The sequence below is a fragment of the Sinohyriopsis cumingii genome, chromosome 11 (genome assembly GCF_028554795.1).
Source record: "Sinohyriopsis cumingii isolate HCF-2022 chromosome 11, ASM2855479v2, whole genome shotgun sequence".
NCBI classification, from domain to species: Eukaryota; Metazoa; Mollusca; class Bivalvia; order Unionida; family Unionidae; genus Sinohyriopsis; species Sinohyriopsis cumingii.
The window spans coordinates 88,779,143-88,792,557 of record NC_142971.1 but is presented as its reverse complement, the minus strand read 5'-3'; the positions used below and the strand labels follow the sequence as shown (position 1 = coordinate 88,792,557).

The 13,415-nt window shown below is 42.5% G+C and overlaps 1 protein-coding gene across 1 annotated transcript in view; it reads right to left on the bottom strand.

The window, feature by feature from the left end:
- Positions 1 to 11,734, bottom strand: part of LOC149788940 (uncharacterized) — a 34,437-nt gene extending 22,703 nt beyond the window's left edge. Inside the window, exon 1 of the mRNA XM_089975807.1 lies at positions 11,430 to 11,734. Within this exon, the coding sequence (XP_089831933.1) occupies positions 11,430 to 11,688 (259 nt within the window). The 5' untranslated portion in view covers positions 11,689 to 11,734. The remainder of the gene's footprint in view (positions 1 to 11,429) is intronic.
- Positions 11,735 to 13,415: the final 1,681 nt, after the last annotated feature.

Sequence of the window (13,415 nt, the reverse complement as noted above, 5' to 3'; positions counted from 1 at the left end):
TTGCCATCATAGGTTTTGTGATCATATTTGACATGGGTATTCAAGTACTTTTGCATTTGCTCGTTATGAACTTCCACTGAAAAATAATTTTGATTGGGAAGGACATTGAGGACTTGGGTCGGGTGAATGATTTCTCCAAAACCACTTTCTCCACACCACACCCACAAGGGTTGCTTTTCTAAATCTTGCAGAGAAGAACTGGGTGAAGGAGTGGTCGCCGTAGATGAGTCTGTGTGAAAGGGCATGATAGTTACTTCTTTTTATAGTAGATGACTTGCGAAGCGTCGATCCAAGAATCAAAACTGGGTTGATATCCTTTCCAACGTACTTTGACTTCTTTGACACGTCGTTTGCCCACTTTACGGGTTCTGCGTTCGACAATGCTTTCGATGTCGAACACGTCGTATTCTTTTTTGGTGACACGTTGTAACTCGGGCAAAGCTCCTTTGAGGACTTCTCCGTTCATGTCTTCCAATTTATAGACGGTAGGATGACGGCCATGCACTCGTTCAGTGACACGAAACAATTCGGTGGTCCAGTTAGGTAAGTAACCTTTGTCGAAAGTGCGTGTGGTTTTGCCAATGCGTACCCAATCTCCTACGACTAACACTTCACTTTCCTTCGGGACTGATCTCGTCGGGGACGTACCAAACAAGCGATCAGACACCAGCACTTCGTTCTCGGGAGTCACCTCTTGCGGGGCATGTCCGATGCTTCGATGGTAAGATTGGTTGTACGCTTGCACCAGGTGCGGTAAGATGTCGATGTACTTCAGAGTGTGGTGATGCGTAAAATATTTCCACATGCGTTCTTTCAAAGTGCGTTGAAAACGTTCCACGATGCTGGCTTTGGTTTCAGGATTCTCGGTGGTAAAGAAATGAATGTCACGTTTCTTTAATTCTTTTTGGAAAGCTTGGTTCAGAAATTCTGTACCTTTGTCCGTTTGCCATCGAAGAGGGTGACGACCATTTTGTCTCAACACTCGTTGCAGGGCTCGCACTAACTCACTGCTCGATTTGGAAGTCAAGGGTACGACCAAAGCAAATTTGGAAAAGACGTCGATGACACAAAACAAATATTTGTAGCCGCGATTGTAGCTGGCCAAATGAGAGACATCGACTAAATCGGCAAACTTGCGTCGAATGGGTTTGTGTAAAGTGTAGGTAGCTTGTTCTTGTAACCATCGTTGCACTTCAGGTAAACGGAGACTTTTCAGTCGAGTTTTGGCAGCACGATAGAATTTTTGAACTCCTGCGTAACCTGCAGGATGGGAGGGATCCGAGTAAATGCTGGCTAACACCTTGTCCATTTTTTTTTAGTTTGTTAAGAAGTTACCCACTCTTCGAGGATGCTACTTTGGGTGGGACGAAAGGGTGGTTTGGAAACGGATTTACGTGTCTGATGGACTACGGGAGTAGAAGTCGAAGGTAGTGATGGAGGTGGCAATGGAATTGCTTTGGTCTTCTTTCCTTTTTTCACTTCTGGTTTCCTTCTTTCTTTTTCACTTCTGTCGAAGGAGGGGTGGACATCATCTTTTTAACCCAAGCTTTCATTTCTTCTCGTTGAGGTGTGGTGGACGGGCTCAACAAGGATGCTGCAATCTTACTAGACATGGGACCAGCTGACGGTGTTTGAAACACTTCTCGTATCTCTTCTTCCTCAGGCTTTCGTGGGGTAGCGTCACTGGTGACCCCTGGGGATGGTAGTAGTGGTGGTGGTGGTGGTGGTGGTGATGGTGTGGGGGATGGACTTTTCATCAAGGTCTTAAAATCTTTCAGAGTGGATAGAGCTGTTTCGTCTAAAGCTTTCTGGTGAAAGAATTGCAGTCGTTGCAAGAGTTGCTCGTACTTTTGCGATTTTTCTGTTTCGGACAAATCTTGGCGATCCATCAAGGACTGCAATTCGTGTTGTAACTGGGACATCTCAGTCAAATTGGGATTGGGAGGTAAATGCGGGGTGCGTTGTTCTTGCCAACGACGGTATTCTATCCATCGTTTGTAAGGCACTAAAGCTAGTTTTCGTCCATCCATGGGATGTCAGGGGTCAATTCTGAGATCTTGGGACTTCAGAAGTCCTTTTTATCTTCCTCCCACCAGTCCTCCCAACATGGTTCCCAAGACTCCTTTCAGCAATGGGCCTAACAAGGGGGGTAAAATTCCTCCACGTTGGACCAACATCTTCTTCTTTTGTCCGATGGGAATTTTCTTCTGAACCATTTGGCTAAGAACGTGACGATGTTTGCCTAAGCATTGTTTCTGGTGTTTGAACAAAGGGATCGTGCCTTTCAAGACGTTCAAACAACATTCGCACACGGTATCGATGACTTATTTGGAGGCTGATTGAATGAGGTTTTTTTTCGTAGGGGTGGAGAAGATTTGGACAGGACAGATAACATATCCCCATGTTTGACTAAACGAGGAGTTAGTCCTTTCCTTTTCTTTCCTTGGATATCTTTGAGTCTTCAGGAGCACCAAAAACACGGATACCCCTACTTGGTCACAGACCTTTTTTATACTGGAACGCGTCGCCACTGATTGTCTTTACGTTGTATTAACTTGAGGACAGGCATGACACGTCGTGCAGGGGTACGCAACGGACTAAATAGAGCCAGTTCTTGCTTGGACAAATGCAGTAAACTTTGTAACATGCCCGATCTTTCTTGAACTTTGGTGACTGGTAAAAGGAGGGTCCTGCCACTGGAGAAGTTCTTTGAGACACGGGTCTCCTTGGGGACCTGGTCTTGACACTGTGGCTCTTTTTCTTCTTGGAGCTTCGTTTGACTTTTTTCTTGGGGAGAACTTTGGGAGCATTAGGATCCCATCTTAAGAGAGAGCGAATGATGACCCCTCCTAGAGTACCGCTCCCTCCAGGCTTTAAAATGATTTGTTTTTTGGTTTGAGTGTCGATGCGGGGATCGGCCAGTTGGGTCAAAGAGACTTTGTTTCGATCAAAAAAGCGTTTGGTTTGATGAGGAATCTGAATGATCCCTTGTAGTAATTGACGTGCTGTCACCGTGAACCATCGTACGACTTCTTTGAGACTAGCTTCTAAGACACGAGCCCGTATTTGTGGATTTTTTTCTCGACTGATGCCATACAAGGCATGAATCAATTTGGCGGGAAGATGCGACTGAAGGGACGTCATGTTCAGACTGTGTGAGACAGACGAAAAGTGTCTGAGGTTTTCATAGATTTTTTTTGAGTGAAATTAAGTCGAGGACGGAGACGTGTACAGGACAGGCCCTCGGCCCTGGCACCAGTGGTGAAACAATTGGGTACGAAATCGCAAATCATCGGGGGTAGTAGGTTTCAAATCGACGAGTAAATAAGCGTGTGGAGTTTGAGTGGCATCGTCGTACGCCTGAGTCAAAATGCGCCAAACTGTAACCTGAAGTTCAAACTTCGTTTAGAAGTTTCCTCTTCCGCTAAGCAGATTCCACGTAATAGACCTTTGTAATCCTTTAACTCGTCTTCTTCAATGCGTTACACTAGGTGAATCTCGAAGTAACCAAAATGATGAACATTTCGATCATTCACTAACTCAAAGTGTTGAACAAGGTATGACCACTGAAACAATTTCTGACGAATCAGTTCTCTGATAGCATTCAGGCACCTGTGGTTCAAACACCGGTGACGTAACGGATGCAATTGTTCTTTATGTTTGACTTGCATTTTGACCAGCTCTCGGTAAATGTGTTCTCTCAACTCCACAGTTAAACCAAGAATGTTCTCTTGTAAAGTATCCATAAACAGGTCAGTCCGTATAATTGAATTTTCAATCTTCTCCTAGAGCAAAAGTAATCCACATAGTAAGTAATTTCTGACCACTGCCACTTAGGGTAACGTCCAAGAATCTCATTGAAATCTTTTGATGTAAACGGTCTAAAGCGATATAATAGGATGAATGCACACTTGACCCAGAGAAATCTAACACATTGATTGACTTTTTTCACTTTCCTCTTGTGAATTTCTCGGCACAAAAGTTCTACAATTACCCATTGAGATTTCACTCTGGCAAGCCCCTGCCAAACTTCCTTGTAAATCTTCTCTTGCAGTTCTTTAGGTAATGATTCAATATCATTTTTGAAATGAAGTTTAAATACTGGTCTCGGTGATGTCCAACATCTGACTCCTAGCAATCTGGTTTCTTCTTCGTCAACGACATGGTAAGTTACTTCAATGTCTCGGTCCCACTAAGGGTAAGTAATGACAATTCGGTGACCATCGAGCATGTTCTACGTAGGCTGAATCTTGTGGTTCCCAGTGGTGAAGTGACACACCGCAACTGAAGCACTTGACTTTATCTCCTTCGCTCAAGTAGAAAAATCCGGCTCTGGCTAATTCTGCGGGGGTCGGTCCTCCCAGATACTTAGGCCATTTTCCTTCGAACGATTGAAGACGATTTCCAAAGTCGCAGTATTCAGGCAAACGCACAGGAAACGAATATTCGTCTTTCACAGGTTTGTTTCGATGAGGGTAGGGTGACATAGATAGGAGTTTGCTCAGGGCTGGATGACATCCGTAGGGTGGTAGATGTGAAGGTTGACATCCACATTTAAAATAAAACCCAGTAAAGTGTCCAAGAGGACGAGTGGCATCGCTTTTGCATCCCTCAGGTTTGACACGCACAGCATCACTTTCCATGATAGAAGTAGTGGGAACAAACCTTCCATGATGATGCTTTACGGCATCGCTAAGGTCACAACGTACAGCATCGCTCCCATCGCAAGTCTCACAATCGCACTCGTCTGCAAACTCCGTTACGCAATTACAATGGTAACCGCTTGGACACTTGCAGTTTCCTTCCGGACATTTTCCGTTGCAATGTATGGGTCTTATCCATCCAATATTAGTCACACTAAGAGAAGATAAAACTTTTTTACAATCCCCAAACTGAAATGTTGTCTCTTTCAAAGGATTCATCTTGTTCGCTTGGTCTTGGTAATCACAATGAACTTTCGATCTTGGACATCGTCCCTTTTTATATACAGACCAATACCAACATGTCCATACGGTAAAGTGAAGTGATTGGGAAGCCGCACTCGCTTCTGGTACACGATCTGATAGACTTTTTCCAAGGGTCGACTGATGATGTGGTGAGTGGGTAAACGTACAATCTTGATGGGCTGATAGGTGGTCACTTTAAAGTGGTCATCTTTTCCAGAGTGTAAGGCTTCTTTCAATAGCCAAAGTTCACCACTCGACTGGTACGATAATTCAGAGTCAATCCTTTCATTTTACACTTCGTGTGCACTTCTCCTTGTGGGTTCCGGTATTCGTAGCCGTAATTTTTAGGACCGCCACTTGCGAAACTTAGAATCTTGTCGTCGGGGTGGTCCAGGCTCCTAAACGGTTTCCTTCGATGTCAGGGTGCTGTTGACTCGGGTGATCGATGTAAATGCAACTGTCCGTATCAAAGTACAGGACACGTTCCCCTAACAGTTCTAAAGCTTCGTACAGTTTTAAACGAGCATGAGCTGTCACGTAAGCCGCAATGATGACATTTCCAAAGGGATTGGCTTCTACAAAGTCCAGATCTTCTTCGTAATTGACTAAGATCAAATCCTCGCGAACGACGTCCACGTGTTGCATGAATTTGGTTTTGTCGTGAATCATCTGAAAGTAGCGGGAAGGTTCTGTCAAATATTCCGTCTCAGGTAAGCACGGTCGTTGTGCCATTTTCCCCACAAGCAATTTAACATCACTTTGGCAAACGATCGCCTGCCTTGGTTTTTCTCGATGTGGTCAAAAGTGATGCCTTCCTGTTCCCAGTATTTCTCTTTGAATTTCTTTTGGTCTTTGGAAGTGTGACACCAGGAAGGACAGCCGCTGGCTTCCTGTTTCAGTTTCAAAAAGGCATCCACGTAGTCGGCGAAAATGCCTTTCTGCGTGGGGAAAGTGACAAATTTCGTACACTTCTAACAGTTGGTATCCCATGTCCAGAGCTTTGAACAATTCTACGCTGACCCACGTCCCCGTCAAGGCACACGTCCAAGTATTTCATTTCTTCTCCTTTCTCTTCGTCGGCTTGGTACAGCAAACAGGTGGCATTGGTCATTCCTCGTACAAACTATCCCTCGGATTCAAGGGGTCCATGAAGTGGTAGCTTTCCACGGCGCGTTTAAATTCGGGATCGGTTTTCAAACGGTGATCGTATTCGTGTTCCCACATTTCCACCACTTGGTATCCTTGCTGTTCTAACTTTAGGCATCGCTGACAAGTGGCCTGGTACGAGTCTTCCATGGTTCGATGTAAAAACTGATTTTTAGTGCCACGGTCAGGGTAACAGACGGGACATCCTTGAAATAAACAACCGTTAAACTCGTACACGATCTTGGGGTTTTCTAAATCCCAGCCATCGACCGAATACGTTCCGATGGTCTTTTCGCCCCCTCCGTTGCGGGCATTCTCAATCCATTTGTCTTCCTTGTCACACAAGTAATGTAACCAGCGTAGGGCTTTGACCGAGCACTGACGTTTGACATAGTTGGTCGATTGAGGACTGATGACAGCCACGGTGTTTTCAGGCATGAATCGTTGTCGGTACACTAAGGAACATGCTTTGGCAATGGTGCAAGCTTCTTTCAAAGGATCGACCCCTCCGTCTTCATGAACACTTCTCGAAATTTTCCACAGCAACGTCGTAAACTGTCCACGTCGGAACGACAATACTTTAGCATTTCTTCCTGAAAGTCGAAAGGGTCCAAGGCATGGGCCTGGTACCAAGCGTAGAAAGCTTCTCGTTATTCGGTACGCATGTTGTCGGGGTCGTAGTCTTTAGCCTCAGGCAAATGGGGTAGAACGGCGTGTTGACTGGCTTCCGTATTGAAAAAGTGTGGAAAATAACCTTTAGCCATTTCTGTCATTCCAAACGTTTTAGGCATTCGGTTCAAAGGCATGGCCAAATAGCTCATGGAATCTTTAAATTGCACTTGTCCCACTTGCATGAAAATGATTTTAGCTCCGTTCAAAGTGACTTTAGGACGCTCGGTACCATGTTCCGTATAGTATCTGAGAAGAAACTGTCCATCGTATCCGGAGAAATTGTGAGCCATCACTGTGGCATGACGATGACAATCTCCGTAACATTCGATATCCTCTTGGCTCCACGTCTCGTCAATGGGGTCTAAGACCCATTGTGCGAAATCGGCTAGCGTGTTCGGTCCCCGAAAGATTTTTTCACGCGCTCCAGGAATCTTACTGCAGTGAGGGCAATGACTGAAGATAGGTTCTTGAATGCACTTTTCGCACGCTCGATGAGCCACGCAGAAATTAGGAATGTGAATGCCAGTCTCTTGCATGCATTCAAAATCGAAAAAGATGAAATTGCCTTTCTTTTTGTGACCGTCCTCTTTCTGTTGTTGGGGTTGGTATTTGTGCATGTAGCATTGATGTTCCAAGTCCACGATTTGGTGACAAATGTGACATTTGTTCTTTCCTCGACATACGTGTGTCTTGGCAGTATTGGTACGTAAGCTTTGTCCATACGTGGGGCACAATCTCAGCAGTTGACAAGTACATTTCTGCTGTGAACCTTGCGTCTTCAAATGTTGTTGGTAACAGGTAGGGCTGACAAACGTGCGCAGACAGGCAGGGCAATGCACTCGTTCTTGTCCTTCGTCCAGATAGGGTTGAGAGGCCAAACATCCTGAGTATTTCGATCCACAATGTTTGTGTTGTTCTCGATTTTTATAGCCATAGTCACATTTCTCACATTAATAACTGTATCCCAGGAATGCAGTGATACTAGTAATGGCATCGAAATGTTCATCGTGATGATAAAGGTGAATGTATTTTCCATCCTTAAAATCTTGGCCTCGAAACAACAGAGGCCCGCGCACTTCTTGAGGGTGCACTTTCAAGGTGTAGCGTGGAGCTAGGATATCTTGCAATTTTTGCATCTCAGGAATGCCGCAGGGTGTGTCTTTGGACAGGCCAGCTTGTTGCAACAGGAGTTCTGCTTCGTTTCGTTGTTTGGCTCGGTCGGATTGTCGAATGTTCTCCCAGGCTCTTTTCCATTCTGCCGTGTCGTTCTTGTCGGCATAGGTTCGTCCCACCACGATAGCCCTGGCTAAACACATCTGGTCTTGAGAATTGTGAATTTGGATGAGGCTCTTTTTGGTGCTACGAAGACCGTTCACCAATAACACTTTTTTGCGCTGTCCGGTCACTTGAGGAGGAGAGACGTGGGTCATGTCCAGTGTGGCTTTTCCATCAGTGATGTCAAACTGGTCATTGGATGTTGTACGTGTTGAATCTTGTCCAAGACTTTGGAAGCGGTCAGTTCTGCAGGGCTGCTAAACTAGATCCAAACAGGGTATTTCAAGCCGTCGTGTTGTATGGAAAGTCTCAAGCGATCGTCTTCTTTGGGTTGACATTGTCGCTTGAGTGTGGTGAGCAAAGAATCCCACATCTCGGTGATGAACCCTTCTGCTTTCTCTAACTGTACTTCGGACTTGAAATCTTTAAACTTCACCGTGTATTTGTAAGCCGTGGTTCTAAATTTTCTAGAGGGACGCTTTTCCGTCTGTTGAATTTAATAGTACTTTTCAGGGTTGACTAAGGGTGGTGAACTCTGTTTAGAGGAAAACTCTCTGGTTTTGGATTCTGGTTCACTCATGTCCTCTTCAAAAGCACTGTCATGAATTTGTGCCAAGACTTCAGCCCTGGTACGAGGCGATAGATCACGTTTCTGCCTCTTAATCTCTTCTTCTTCTTACTTCTTGAATGAATTGGATCGTTTCATCTTGATAGCAAAACGTCAAATGACTAAAATTTAAACACCATGGGTTACTTTATAGTCATGACAGACCAGCGTATATAAAGGGTGTGTGTCTTGTCCTTCCACTATTCATTTCACTCTCAAACCGAGCACAACGATGGACGAGACTACACAAATCGAACTTTTCATTAGAGCTACGCGAGGGGTCATCCGAAAATTTTCTTCAGACCAGCCGAGAGACTACTCACCCTCCTATCGAGATAAAAGTCAAGATACTTGCTATATCTGTCAGAAGAAAGGGCATTGGTCTTCAGAGTGTCCAGACCGTCAAAAAAGCAAAACAGGGGCTAGAAGAGACAAAAGTCAAGATAACTGTTATTATTGCCAAGAAAAAGGACATTGGTCTCCAGATTGCCCTAAGAAACAACAGGAGTCAGAAGGAGAGAGGGATTCTGGAGAGGAAGAAGAAGAGGAAGAAAGCAGACAGGTGAAGAAAAAGAAACAGGGAAAAGAAAAGAAGAAGGGAAGAAAGTGAGGATAAAGAGGAGGAAAAGATTGTGACTGTGAAGAAATTCAAAAAACAGAGAGAGTGAACAATTAGACAGAAGAAGTCTATGAACTTTTTAAAGTGTTATGTTGTGAATTGTGAATTGGATTGTAAATATTTATAAAAGGATAAATTAGGTATAAAAGGTAAGTGTCTTTCGGTTTTGATTTTAAAATAAGAACCTATACTCACGCACTCATACACAGACACGTACTATAAGGGTAAAATGGTTGTTTTTTTAGTTTGAATGGATGTTGGCAATTGAAAGACTATCTCTTTTCGAGAGACATGGGTGGCCCTGAAAAGGGCCTTTTTGGTGTATGGGTGAGTTTAAGCAATCAACTTTAACTGCCTTAAGCCTTTGCCACGGCCAAGGCCTACTTCTGGACTGCGTAATGTTGATGATGATGATGATTTGGTTGAAATCACTAAGGGTAGTACGGTAGGCTTAGTCACTGGGTTGGAGTGTTTAGCTCGGGAAGGTCATATTCTCTTCGGTCGTAATAAAGAAGTCTGATACATTTGTTTCAGACTTCTTAACACTGCTAAAATGTCTAACAGTACCGTGACCGTTTGACTTTCACACCCTTGTTTCTTTGCTGCTGATGCTTCTTCTTGTTGTTGTTTTTTTTTTACCTCTTCTTCTTGCTGCTGTTGCTGTAGGAGAAAAGCTTGTTCTGCTTCCTTTTGCTGCTGTATAAATTTCTCCAATTCTTCTTTCTGTCTCTGTCTAAAATTCTCCACGTGCGGTAATGAAGGAGAAGGTGACGAAGGTTCCGGAACAAATTCTTGCGAGGTAAGAAAATCCACAAAATCCCAATTCACCTCTTCTGAAAGAAAGTCCGGGTTCCTTTGGGTAGTCTCCACGGCTGGTGCACCCCAATTTATCGTTTTCTGAGTTTCCGTCATGTTGAAAAACTGTCACATGGATTGACTGCGCACAGGCGCTAGCGAATCTATATCGGGAATGTGACGTCAAAGACTGCTATCTTCGGATTGGACGTGGGCTGACTGAATTTTGTAACACGTGTTTGGATTCGTCAATGAACTCAATCTGTTTCAATCCTTCCTCTCCCTATAAATAAGCGCAGTTCACTGCATTCCTTCACCTGTTCTCGGCACCCCAACATGTGGACCACAGTGGAATCATCAACTCTTGTCTCTTCCATGATGTTCCGGACGGACATACCGATGTATGTCCGATCCAAGTGGACTATTGTCCATAGGACAGAAACAAGCCTATGGATACGAAAGATTTACGTGGGGAGGCAAGGATGCCTAAAGAGGGTTCTCATTTACGGCCCGGAAGTTAGACGTAGTTTGAGGAAAAGAAGAACATCTCAAAGATGCCCTCTATGTTAACAGTTGGGTATGTTAACATAAACCCAAAGGCCCTTTTCAGTGCCCCTTCATAAGCCTCGAAAAGACCTTGACTTTCATGCCTACCCCTTTTTTTTCTTTTTTTTTTTATAAAAAAGGAATAGAGACCCTCCTATTTTAAATTTTCCCATGTTCAATTTCCAGAGACCCATAAGGTCGGGACCGTATTAAAATAGGGTCCCGACCCTGTTCTATTCGCCCTTGTCCCTATAATGGATATGATGTTTGTCATGTTTGTCCAGTTATAGGGACAATGGGGAAAAAACTAATGTTCTTTTCCCATTTTCAATTCCCCTTGACCCTATAGTGCCGGTCCTGTATTCCCCATGTTAAATTCCCCTTGACGCTATAGTGCCGGTCCTGTATTCCCCATGTTAAATTCCCTTGACCCTATAGTGCCGGGCTAGTTTTCCCCATGTTAAATTTACATAGACCCTATAGTGCCGAGACCCTGTTTTTAATGGTAAGTCCCCTATTCCCGCAATCGCCCCCATTCACTACTTTTATTATACTGATCACATAAAAGCAATTATCAAGGTAGCACCATGAAAGAAAGCACATCGATGTAAAAATGATTTTCGACTTGGGAGAAAAAATAATATTTTGAACCCTTAAGGTTAAATACTTTTTAAAACTATTTAAAAAATCGTGATTCCAACTTATTGTACTTCAGGCGTTCAAATAAGAAGTAAAAAGTACTTTATTGGGTTACCTAGCGTGCTTAGACCATCACTGAAAATTAAATGATTAAATAGTTCTCCCATTTCAATTTAAAACTTACCATTGCAATCCCCTGTATGAGCAGGTTTGTCTTCAATCTCTCGTACAATTGTCTCATGTCCCTCGATTCTCAATATTTCTTTGAGATAGTTCAAAATCTCAGAGTTATTACTTTCTGCCAGTGCTTGAAATACATCCACATTGTCTTTGAATATTTGAAGCTCCTTCATTTTGTTTACCAGACGTTCCCTTTTATCGGCCAATCTGGCAGATATTTTTGGCAGAAGCTGCTTTACTTTTTCCATCTCATTGGCAGCCATTTCTCGTATCTATTTTATCAACAAACGCACTGACAAAGACAAATCAATTTTTTTTTAATTCAGTGGATGTATCTCGGCCTTCCAAGCGAAACGACTAATCCCAGGTGTCTGTGCATGGAGTTAAATGGCGCTTTTCATAAGACTATTGATCGCAGTCACCTGACAAGGACAGTTTACTTCACTTTGTAAGATTAATAACATGTCTAATTTTACAAGTACCACTCTGTGCTTAAATTCCTTTTATGAATGGCGTGTGTTTGCTTTTCTTTCTAATATACAGCAAATAAGTACTAACATCGTGACCTACACAATTCGTTCCTCGAATAGTGTTTGATCTCATTTGCGTTTTTTGTCAAATGTAATAAATCTGTCAGAGTAACATAATAACACAAAAGACACTAAGTTCACTTCTAACAATTTGGATTTCTTATTTCTAATATCTGCACACAGAAGTTAATTTGTGTATTGGCAATCTTGCAAGCTATTTTGGTTACAGACACTGCACTCAAATTTCGATTACAAGTTATTCCGGTTACTAATCAATACCCAATCGATTTCAGACATGATTATGGATGTACAGATAAGTAAAATGCCAGTTAAACAATTTTATTACTATATATAATCATTTCTTAAAAATGTCTACCGTTTGTCGTTGAGTGTAAAGGCATACGATACTGAATTGGTGACCTAGAATATCGAACAGAAACAAGTCATGCAAGTTTATTCACTGAAAATCTGATTATGAATAGTTAATACTTGCAGGCTGTTTTTGTTGTTTGAAGGTCATTATAGGCATTTTAACGGCACCTCTTTATTGATTAAGTACATGTATAATAGAAGGTCAACAGTCTTGCCGCATTCTGAGATCTATTCATCATTACGGTGCAAGGGACGGAAGGGTGGGAGAGAGAGAAAAGGAAATGAAAAGGAATAATGACTTAGGTATAAATATTTATATATAGGTCTAAATAACATACATAAAGACGGTTGCATTCACTAAACGGAAACGAAAAGTAGTTCCAAAAGTGATATCGCCACCGTGGCTATATAACATTGCTCCCACTTATATATTTCAATATTTCGTTATCAAATGTATACATGACTCGTTATTATGCTTTACGTACCTTTGCTACTGACCATAAGATTGATGTTTATTTTTCATATCTCTCTCTCTCTCTTGATAAATGTATTATTTTGATCTATGATCAGTCTAGAGAAACAGGCAAATGTCCGCTATGTTACTTTTTCTTGGATTTTTGCCTGAAATAATAAATTAGAATAACATTATTTCAGAAATTCGAAATTCTGTCTCGGTTTCATAAACGGGCCAAATTCTGACATTGTCTACACTATAACCAATGTATGGTTCTTATCAAGCAGAAACATTTTTACTGAGCGTATGCAATCGAGGACAAACAAAGGAACATTAGCTTAGCCTAAGTCAGTCAGTATCTATTATGCAAAACTCTTGGATTTGGCAGGAACAATAAAGGAAATAAGGAGGGCAGCCGTTGTAGATAAAGAATTGAAACCTTTGACCACAGTATTTAGCTTGGACGTTTTGCAGTACACATAATATAGCTTTGGCATCATGTGTAACAAACTACCTGAATGTAAATATATTTTGGCATCATGTGTAACAAACTACCTGAATGTAAATATATTTAACTCAATTGACATTTAATACTCTTTGTAACAAATCTGATTTCAAATGAATTGGTAAAAAT